The sequence below is a fragment of the Erithacus rubecula genome, assembly GCF_903797595.1.
Source record: "Erithacus rubecula genome assembly, chromosome: 8".
NCBI lineage: Eukaryota > Metazoa > Chordata > Aves > Passeriformes > Muscicapidae > Erithacus > Erithacus rubecula.
In genome coordinates, this window is record NC_136659.1 from 10,279,163 (window position 1) to 10,291,070 (window position 11,908).

General features: G+C 39.2%; 1 protein-coding gene across 1 annotated transcript in view; it reads left to right on the forward strand.

The window, feature by feature from the left end:
• The window catches only part of PLCL1 (phospholipase C like 1 (inactive)), a 177,883-nt gene that overhangs the window by 126,814 nt on the left and 39,161 nt on the right, over window positions 1-11,908 (forward strand). The window contains 1 exon segment of the mRNA XM_079311418.1: window positions 11,753-11,908. Coding sequence (XP_079167544.1) covers window positions 11,753-11,908 — 156 coding nt within the window.

Here is an 11,908-nt window from a genome sequence, read left to right on the forward strand (position 1 = left end):
GGAGCTCAGACATTGGCCTCTCCCAGGTATGCTGGGTTTGGAGGAGTACAGCCTGAGAATGGGTGTGCACCCCTGTGTCTGGGGCACTCACTTCTGCTGGCCAGCTTCTGCCAGGGTGCTTTCTTGCTTACCTCTGGCCTCTTCTTTCCAAGAGTTAGCAAGTTCTGCAGCTGAATAGAGATATGTTGCTCCACGGTGAATAACGGGGAAAGCATGCATTGCTCATACATCCAACTAAAGGAATTGATGAAAAATAGCAAGAAAGAAGAGAGGAGGGAGTTAAAGTCCATTTCTGCTTGAAATACTTTCTCAACATTTGTCTTTTCACTGTATCCACTTACGTAAAAAACCACACCATTAAATTTAGAATCTGTTTCCCTGATGGGAGGGATTACCTTTAAAAGTCTTGAAAAGTCAGAGCACTGGGGTTTAAAAAGGACTTGAGGAGCTGTTGGATAAACAAATGCACAGTCATACCTATTTTAATCTAAATAGAATATTAACAAATGAACAATGTGACCGTGGGGACTAAATGTGTGTGTTTGTAAAATTAAATCTTAAAATGAGCAACAACTGAACCACATAGTTGTTGCAAACCAAAATCTATTTTAAAGAGCCCATTGAATGAACTGTGAGTTCTGAGCTGATTTTTGTCCATGCAGAAGTGGTTTCCAGTGCTTACTAATGTCACTCTTCTGCTACCACTTGTTCACACTTGCAAAACTAAACGTGGCCAGTATTTAATGGCCCTTCTGTACCCTCTCAAATAGCTCTGGGCAGAGTGTGCTGGTGTTAATGACAACTGTGTTAATGACAGCTGTGCAAGATAAGGCAAGCTTGTGGTTTAGCAATGGGGCCTGTGGCTTTCTGTCCTGAGGAAGGCAAATACCAGACTTTGACCTCTTAAAACAAAAAGCTTCCCCCAACCCCTGGCCCAGCTGCTCCTGCCCCCACTGCTAGACATCCCCATTTCTGCCATGTATCCCCCAGGTGAGGGGATGGATGAAGGCCCTGGCAGAAGCTGTCAATCTTCTCTGAAGCTACTGAGATTTGTGCATCAGGAACATTTTTGAGTCTTGTGGAAGCCATGAGACAAATCCAGAGCAGATAGTGTTTCCTAAGGTCTTCCTGAGCTACTTGAGCTGAATTAGAAGTCAGGAGGTTCCCACTCTTCTGACTGCAAATCCAACATTTTTCTTCTTGCTCAACATTTTCTAAATGTTGCAAGTGTACAAAATTATTGGAGATTTGAGGTGTTACTTTCTCCACATAAGTGCTAAGTTATGTTGCAGCTGAAGTGTAGTTATACTCTGGTTAGAGTGCAAATTTTTTTCTAAAACCCTTATAACCACTAATTCATAATGTTTAAATATTAACTGGATGGAGACAATTACACCAGGTTGGTGATAAGCTCTAAAAATGCATGTATAAAACCCAAGGGATTGTAATACTCAGGCATGCACACAATTTAATTCTAAGATAAAAGATTCATTCTTATTTGCCAAATATATATATATGACCAAGATGAAACTACATTATAATTGCATTCCTGTATTTGTTAGAAAAAAAAATAACAACCAAATGAACAACTGGGTTTTTTTCTCCTTAAGATATGGGTTCTGGGAAGTAGAGTTTTGCCTTTGAAGGTGGATAATTTTGAAGAAATGTGATTAAAAATTGTAGCACATCTCTATAGCAAATCAGTTATTCTTTTAATAAATTGGGTGTTTATGGTGCTGCAGTTTGCAGCTTATCAAGGTGCTTGTAACCTGCCTAATTTACTGCTTATTTTGATGAGTAATGAAAACAATCTGTCTGCATTGGTAAAAATTTGGAATATGCTTACTTATGAGAGTCACATAGTAAGATTTAATGAGGCTACCACAGCTGTTTCTTGAATACTTCTTTCCTTTCTATTAATGGAGAAATCTGTGTTTTGCTTGTAAGGGAGATACTTAATTTGTCATACCGTTGCTAAGTGCACCACTGAAATAATTGTTCCACTTGTATGTTGTTTTCAGCCCTGCCAATTCCTTTAGCAGTGCAGGAGCACATTTCATGGCTTGGAACTGCTCTGATACCAGCAGGCATGATTTATGTGTAAGCCTTGCTTTTCAGCCCAAGGGTGCCATAGGGAGATGTCTGGTATGCACTGTGCCCATAGTTGCAGAGCTAAAAAGCTGTAGGTGGGAGTAAAATAAAAATAAAGTAAAAAACACATGAGGAATTTTTGAGTCTGTGATGAAGTACAGCCACATTTCGGTGCCCAATTGTAGAGGAGCAATCAGGAAGCTTTCCCTAATCCTTGCTTTGTGATGGAGCGTGTTGCCAAGGTGTCAGCACAAGGGTTGATGAATCCCAAAGGGGCCAGGTGTGCCGTGTGTGCAGGGAGGTGGATCACACCTGCCCCCACCCCAGTGAGCTGTGGGGAGCTGGGGCTGCCACAGGGATGTGTCCTGGGGTCTCCTGGGGGAGCAGTGCCTGTGCCCCACGGAGAGCCTGCACACCGGCCGGACCAGCTCCTCCTCAGCTCATCAACAGTTTCCTCACAGGAGCTGATGCATTTGTTGGGTATGCTCAAAGGTGCTTTTTACCCTCAAAGAAAATGAGGGCATTTAGACAGCACGAAATTTCACCCCCATGTGCATTATAGGTCAGATAAAACACTGCCCTGTCTTGCCCATATGCTTCATATTCAGCATTGTGTATTTTATCTCAACCTATTTAATAATTCAGTGATGACTGACAATTGGAATTAAAAAAAAAAAATAAATCCCATTAAACCAGTTTCATTACCTAATTTTATTGATTTTTGTTGCTTCATTGCTAATTTTAGGTATGGGGCTGATCTGAATCAGTGTAAATGTGATTAATGAAGAAATAATTTAAGTTGATTAAAAAGGGTTTAAAATAATGTGATTAGCCTGTTGAGATTTGTGTGGTTTATTGGATTACACATTTTATTCCTGGAGGACTGCTGTAAGATTCAGAATGAAATTAAATTGGTCACCCTATTTTGGGCCCCCAGGGCTTGGTAATCCCCAGTGCCATGATACCAGACCAGAAGGCACAATCCCATTCAACTGTTTCCTTTTGGAAAAACACAAGATTAAATTTTTGAGTTAAAACCTAAATAATCAGGCCAAAAAATAGCACTGAAGTCTCATCTGCTCTCTGTTTAATAGGGCTTAAATGAAATAATATTTGATCTCATGGGACATCCTTTTGGAAGGAATCAGGTGTTGATGAAAAAGTGATTAAGACTCTCCAGACATCCTTGGGAGATAGTGACTATTGTCAGTTTTGCTTTTATTGTTTAAAATTTTAGCTTGATTTTGAATGTGTTGATGATCTTTATATAATTATTTTTATAATCAATGATAGATCCCTTTCAGCTCAGAATAATCTGTGATCTAAAATCTTTGATATTAGTCCACGTTTTGAGTTTCTAGGGGATCTATAAGGAAACGTAATTTGAAGGACTTCTTAAAGTACATTGATTAAGGATTAAACTATTCAATTGAAATCATTGCATTCTGAATAAAAGTGCCCAGATATCCCTTAATTAGGGCATGGGCTGTCTGTTAAATTTTTCCTTATATAACTGTAAATTTTTATTAATACTAATAATTATTAAACTGACAATCTATGTATTAAACTAAAATCATCTGTAATCTCTTACTTGAATGTATTTTCCAAAATCTTCCTGATTCTCGTGACACTTGTGAACTTCCCAATTTTCAAGGTAATTTCCAAACTTAGAGCATCACATGATGGACAAATACAAGGATATCAGAACTTTTCTACCCTGAGTAGATATATGATTATATCACCAAGTATACCATTTTGTGTGATCCTTTTGTTATATTCTGTGCTGATCATCCGTGATGACAAAATTAGCTCTTTTTACCCAAAATTGTTCTCCTGCATCAGACTCCTGTAAATAAGGATTGGCCCTTGTGTTTTTAGAATTATGATCTTGTGTTTTGCTCCTTATTGGAAGATACTTATTTTTTATGTATTGCTTGTCAAGCAGTCTTTTGACTGCTGACTCACATTCTGTTATTCATCACTGTTGAAGCTTGGCATTTTATCATCTCCAGACTCCACGTGTATTGATTTTATGCTTTCTTCCAGGCCACTCTAAAAATGCTAAATAGCACTGGGCTAAAGAATGGGTCCCTGCAGGATCCCATTTGAAGCATTTCTTCATGATAAGTGTTTCACGTTTACCATTGCATTTGAAAGTTACCATTTATCTTCTGTTTGATCCATTTAATGTCTTCTGAGTTTATTTTCATTGCTGTACCTTCTTAATCAAAATGTCATTCACTACCAAGTAAAATACATTGTGGAAACCATAATACATCAGAGTCCATCACAATGACTTTGAGTATCAACCAAACTTTTAATGTCATAAAAGCACAGATAGCAGGTTAGTCTGACAAGCTCTGTTTTCCATAATTTGGAAATAGGTAATGCTAATCATATTTTTATTTTTAATCAAATCTTTCTTCAGCTTTTCCATTATTTTGACAGTAAAAATTACCCACTCATGGATGCAATGCCAATCAAGTATTTAGAGGTGTAATGGAGTACAAATTGGGCATGTTTTTCCTTAGCCAGGTCTTTCTGAACTTATTGAGCTTTTCCTCCTGAGTTGCTACTGGCATTCTCTTATTCTCTTAATTTTTGTCTCAGATGCATTCAGAGGAGGTTCTGTAATAGAATGAGGATTTGTACAATGGAGTTCTCCTGGGAATGCTGCAGTTGAGATCCCCTTTTTCCAGACCTTGCTGCTACTACTTCTGCTTGGAGAAGAAAGTGTCTTTTGGTCTTTCTCAGGTTTATATTCCCTCCAGGATGATGAGTTCAATCCATGCCCAAGGTGCCCTTGCAGACTTAGAAGGATTACAGCCTGTGAGCAACCCAAGCTCTTGAAAGTAACAGAATATATGGGAGTAGCAGTGGTTGGAGACATTACATCCAATGAACTGAGTCAGCCCCTTACAAACTATAAACTTTCCAGCTGGAAGTAGGTCTGGCACTTGGGGTATCTTAGTGAAGGGACTTTTTCCTGAGGGAGAATGGACAGTATCTGTGAAAAAAATCTTTGTCAGGTAGTGTCATCTGCAGGCTTATATGGAGACATTGTGTATGTACTGAAGTGTCCTACAGGAGTCTCTTTCTCACTGTAGATGTTGCCTAATGCATGAAGGGATATCTGCTTTCTCTTGTGGAAACCAGTTGGATGAAACTTTAACAACAATGGCAGAAAGCTCTGTGAAGTGGTAGCCTCATTATAGGCTCTCATGTTCTTGTGCTCTTGGAAGCTTTTCAACCTTGGCTTCATGGCCCTACTTATAAAAAAATAAGGGAAAAGTAGTAACTTCAGCATGCTGTCATTCCAGAAAATTGCATTGTGTGGTTTTCATTTCCAAAAAGCATTTCCAAATGAAGTCTTTATGTGCTGCTGATTTTTTCTTTTGCTCTAATTTGTCATTTAAACAGCAAAGGTAAGTCGCCAAGGTAAAAATGAATAAATTTGGTAGTGCTAGTCATTTAAAAAAGGAAAAAAGCAAGTACACAAGAAAGCATTTCTTAAACAGCATATCATTTTGGTTCAGGTACTTTTGCTGAACATCTGCTTCAGACATTCTTTTGTATCTCTTTCCAGCCTTACACAACAGTACTTAAAAGTGTTTTTTAGTAATGGAGAAAAAGGGGAAATCAGACTAGCCATTATAGTCTTGCCTCCTCTTGAACTTCTCCAGTGGGGACTATTCAGCATCCCAGAATAGTTAAGCTATTGTCTTCACTCAGTTTTCCTGCCCTTGCAGTACCCATTTTGCAGAGTGACTTTTTTCATGATAAGCTGACCATAGTTATTATTATAGGTCTTGGTGACAGTCCAGTGCCCATATCCAATGTCCTGGTAATCCTGGGGAGTTGAGAAAAGCCTGCTGTAAATACAGATATTTCTCACTGTTCCCCAGGACACTTTTCTTTCCTGTGTCTGAGCTCCCTTAGTCCTTGCTCTCTTATGAATTATGATAGTGCTGAGCCTTCTATGTGGAGCTTATGCTTGAGTTAAGTTGCTGGTTAGTGATGTAAGTAAACCCCCCGCCCCAGTGTCATGTGGCTGGGGATGGGGCCATGTGATTATGGGGGGAGGGGGCACTTTGCAGAAGTGCCAGCAGGGCTGTTTTGGTATTGGAGAATTGTTGGACACTGTGTTCTGAAGCTGTTTCTCACATATGTGTCCATGTTGTATTTTAGGTCATCCTTAAGTTTTCTATTTATTCCGTGTGACACTTGGCTTTTAACAGCACGTATGTTAAACTTGGAATCTGATCTTTGTTCCCCATGTGCACAAATCCATGAATTAGTAAGAGTTTTGCCTGGAAGCGGCCACCAAGGTTGATGTCACAGCAGTAACATCTGCTCTTGCAGTTCTGTGAGCTGTGTGCTAGCCCAAGTGTGACTGGCAGCATCTCTGTAGCTGCCTGCACCAGGGATAAGGTGGTTTGGCTGCTCAGCCCCTGTGCAAAGGTAGCTGCTTCATGCCATGAGTTGTCAGCATGGATGAATTTTGAGTAGGCAAACTTTTCTTTGTTGATGTGTGAGTTGTCACAGTGGCTATGTATCTGATACTTAGATTTTACAAGCCTTGCCAAGAAAGATTGGAGGGAGTTTAGCTCCTTCATTTGGTGTGATAGCAGGGGCTGTGAGAAGAGTTGATAAAATCTGCAGAATGGGCAGTCCAAGGATACTATCTGAGGATGGCCAGAACATGGCTGAGATTCCCAGAAGAAAGCTTTGTATGCTAGTTATGAATATTGGCTTCCAGTGGTAGTTGCTACCTGTTCTAATCATGTGCAGGTACTGTGGGTTCAAGATTTAATCTACATCTGATCAAATGGATTGAGCCTCACATGTGTATGAGGTCCAGTTGCAGATCTGGCCCAGGCTTTGACTTCATGGACTTTTTTTTTTTTTTATGGCTTATATAAATCTTCCTTGCTCTGGCTTATTTCATTATAGAAAAATTAGATTGTCATTTTTCAACCTGCTACACAGTGCTTTGAGTGCCATTAGTGACTCACTGACTTCTTTACTTTCTGTTTAAAGGTATGTTTTCCCACCACAAGTGCAGTAAAGCCTTAAGATTTTCAGGAACTTGGATTCTGGTTTTGTGTAACTGAAATATCTAGAAGTATCCCCCAAAAAAATATCCTGTCGAGCTAATTAGTTTCTCTTAGAAAGCAAAAAATCAGGTAATCAGTTGCCCAGTTGATCATCTGGAGTTTCCAGAGCAGATAGCTTTTAGGATTGTTTACTACAGCCTATTTGTGGGATAGACTAAGCTGTCTAGTACTGATTTTTTGGTTCTAGGTTCAGGAGAAATATCAAAGATTAGAATCAAACTGGAGAAAATGTGAATTGGATTTTTTTGGGGAAATACCTCTTAATCACACTTGAAGAGTTTATATCTAAGGATTATTACTTAATTTCACAACCTTTAACAGGAGCCTTGCAGGTCTTTAAGGGTTTTTGGTGTCTTTGGATAGGTGATGTTTTTTGCCTTTCTTATTCTCTTTAGCAGAATCCTGGAAGACTGTTAATGCTTTAGAGAGCCTTCAGGTAACCTAATTTCAGACAAATAATAGCTCATGAGCTTGACCTTTGTGTTCAGGTTTGCTTTCTAGTTGCTATTACTGCCCTGCTTCCTAACTTTAGATGGGCCATTTATGCCCTATAGTTTTGACAAAAAGGGTGGGATGAGTGGACAGCATGTTTACGCATTGTTTTTAAAATCCCACTTATTTATTTCTGTTAGCTCTTTGATTTAAACAGCAGAACTTTGAGCAGTCAGAGGTCAGGGTGAATGGGGTGGAGTTTTCCCACAGCTGCTGATGGCTTAGTGATCGCACTGTTTATGTACCCAGTCCCTCTGACGAGGATGATGTGTTCAACAGGAGAGCTTCTCCTATTTTGGGAGTGTGCTTAGACTGGTGTTCTGAATCCCTCCTTTAGAAACGTTTAGAGAATGTTAGGATGCAGTCAGGCCAGCACACAGATACGTCTCCTTGGTCCTTAGTGATTCCAGAGCAGTGGTGTGTACGCTGAATGCTGATGTGGTCTTGTGTTTAAGGTCTTGAGGTATTTTATATAATTGATATTATGCAGGAGCAGGAGGGACATGGAGTCTTAGAGTGGAAAATCTACAAGTTAGTTCCCCATTTTCACGTAGATTTCTCTTTTTTTAGCAAGTATCATCCTTTCTTTTTCATCTTTTACTGCCACAATAATTTCAGTTCCATCAGTACAAGTGACTGAAGGTAAAGGGCAGTCCTAGGCCAGTTACTGCCCTGTTACCTAGGCAAGATCAATTTTGATGACCTCAGCATCTTGGAGAAAGATATACTTTCCAGCTCCAAGATTCAGTACCACATCTTATTGTGCTTTCTGATTGCCTTGGTTAATGAAGAGGAACAAGTGCTCTTGCATAGGTGAACACTGAGGAGAGATTTTTTGATAACTTGCAGTGTAAATGTTCTTGGCAGGTATCACGAGAGAGAAGGTTTCCTATTTATCCATGCAATATGTTGGCAGCTTTTAGTTTGCTTGTGACTGTATTTGTTCCTGTTCTTAGTATCCAGTAAAATGGAGCAGCAGTTTAACTACTGGACACACTGCAGCACAGTATTCTTAGCTGGATGTCTTGTTTTAGAAGATCAGTCTGTTGAAATTGGATTAAGGTAGAGATTTGAAGAAAGCAATAGCTACAGTAAATTTAGAACACAAAGTCTGGTGTCTCAGTTGAACAAGAATAAGATCAGTGGGGAGGTACAGGGTATCAAATTGTCTTCTTTAGGCATTGACATGAGTGGGAGGACCCTTCTTGAATAAAACACTCCTCTGATCCCCAAGGCGGTCACTGGGGATGTGGAGATTTGTGGCCTGGTGAAACCATGGTGTCAGGATGCAGAGTTGCTTGTTCAAGTATTAGGAGTGTGGTAATGCAAAGGTGAGTGACTGGGCTGTCAGGCTGAGAAGACAGCATTGGAGCTTACAGAAACATCTTTTTACTTTTTGCAAGACTGGAATAATTAACTTTGTGATGATTATGAATGAAAAATCTCACATTATATCTAAAATAACAGCTCTCACTTTGAAAGACTGAGTATGTTCTTTGTCTGGGGAGACCAAGAGGGGAATAGCTGATGTAATAATAAGCTCAGTTAGCAATTGCAGTTTTGTGGGGTTTGTGTGTATTATACATTAGATAAAGGACGTTAATATCAGTTAAAATAATCCCATCAGTGTCAATAATACTTAAGTCTTGTTAATTGTAGGCAATTAATTTGTGGATCAGGCTTGAATTCTTTTCAATTGATTGAAAGATACGGGGAAGTCCTACTCTGACATGAAGTGTTGTTCCTTACATGCTACTAAGATGTTTCTTACGTACCACTAAGTATAAAACCAGAAGTACCCATCAAAAATAAAAGCAGGGAAAGAAGTCACAGAGGATAAACTAATCCCACCAAAATCCCAGAGGATTAAGTTAAGTGTTAAGACTGAGTTAAAACTTTTTTTTGTTTGTCCATGAGGTCAATTAGAGGGTTTTTTTCCCCTCCTGAATACCTGAAAATGGCTGATTAATTCCCTGACTTACTTTGATCAAAAGACACAGGTATCTTGGAACTAAAAATAAATGTCTTTTATTTTTTGCAGAAAATAAAGTATTTACATAACATTCATGCTTCCCTCGATAAGACAAAATGTCAGACCTGTAGATAGATCAGATGGGCTGCTCTGATCAGATTTCCAGGTCTGGCCTTGAGGAACCTCTGTCAAGGAATGAATCACTGCAGATTCCAAGGCCATTAATACATCTAACTATATGAGAAAAATAATCCTAATTAGTCATCAATCTTAAATCTAAATATTGTTCCTGTAAACATAAAAGAATAAAAAAGTAGAGACCCTTCTAAAACCCATGGAGTAATGTGCTACATGTGTTTGTATTCATTAACATCTACTGCCTGAAGATTTTCATAGCTAAAGCTGTGTATTCAAACACAGTATGTTAATGCAGGAAGAGAATATTTTAGCATAAAACTGTAATTAAAAAAGTAGCTGACCTGAGGCATTTGCATCGTTGGCTTTCTTTCTGTTTCTTTGAGACCCGTTCTCATAATAAGTACTAAATAAATGGCAAGAGTAATTATTCTTGTCAGTAGAATTCTCTGTACTAGTTTAATGAGAAATCTTTGTCATAAGAAGTTTAGAGGTCTTTATTTTGTTTCCAGTAGATCTCATGCCTTTAAATTCAGTAGTTAGGGGCCTGGGGGTTTGGAAATATTTTGGATGTTACTGAATTAAGTGAGTGAACGATAACAGCAGTTCTGTAGAAACATTCATACAGACTAATTTGCTGAAAGTATCTATACAGACATGCAAATGAAGAGTGGAGAGATTCTTACGAGCACCGAAACTGATGCTCTGTGGCTTGGGGAGCTACACAAGGTCCTGCTCAGATGGTGCAGAACATCAGAGGACAGAGATGGATGGAGGACCCCTCTAGAGCAGGGCTTATATGTAAGATTTGCAGAGGAGTATGACCTGAGGGAGGTTGAATGACACAGCAGATAAACTGCAGCTGAGAGAAACTAGCTGCTGGAGTAGGGAAGGGAAGTCGAGGCTGCAGAGAGTTTGGGAGTCAGGAGTTTTGGCATCTCAAAGCAGATCCCTAGGGGCTGTTGGAAAGCTGGTGCCTGATGCTCTGTTATGTCTGGGCCTGAGGCAGCAGGGTGGAGGACTCTGTGCTTCAGCCCAGCATCAACATTTCCTTGCCTTGGGGCTCCTTTTCTGTTCAAAATTCAGGCAGCTGATGTCCCTTCAACAGCAGAAGGCAGAGAACTAAAGTATTGCTAGTGGCTAGGGAAATAGGTGGGAAAGCAATTTTAACAAGTCTTTCACAATTAATTGCAGTCTTGACTGATGTTTTAAAAATATTTTTGGAAACCGTTGGATAGTTTACATACTAATAGGGTAGATGAAAATCATGCAGACAAAAGAATGATTTATACTTTATAATTATTGTGGGATGTTTTGAATTGATAATATGCAGAGAAAGATACAAATTTAGCTGCTGCACTAACATTACAGAGAGCTTTGCAGGCAGCTGGGTTTATATCCAGCAGCAAGAAGTAGTTGATACTGAAAAGACAGTCACATGTCTGACTGAGTATTTTCTCAAGAGGAGTTAAAATATATACCCTAAAGACAACGGCTTTGGATTTCTTGTATGGCTGTCCATTTTCCTGCAGGGCTTTGTAGTTTTTGTACACAGAAATGACCAGAATAACTACTTTTCCAAACTAGTGGGGAGACAATAGAGTGTGATATATCTGCTTTGGAGCTGGACATAACGTATACAACTGGATACTGCCTCGTCACAGCTGTAGCAAGTTGCTGAGATCTGGAAGACAGTTTAATAGCTGCAAATGTCACTCAAAAAAATTTGCTATCTCTAATGCCACAGTTAATCAAGTCACTTTATGGCTCAGTATGTTTTATAGCCCAGTAGGGAACTGAACCATGGGAAGGAATAATATGTTATGTTTTGAGGTTCAGAAGAATGTTAATTTTCTTTACATAAATCTACCTTTTCTGTTTTTTGTGCACTCATGGAATGGCCAAAGAAAACCTGCTAAATTTTTTTTTTGTAATTATTCCACAGGATCCTTCAAACCAAAAATGTGGAAGAAAGAAAACAGTGTCCTTCAGCAGCATGCCATCAGAGAAGAAAATAAGCAGTGCCAGTGACTGTATCAGCTTTATGCAGGCTGGGTGTGAATTGAAGAAAGTTCGTCCAAATTCCCGGATTTATAACCGT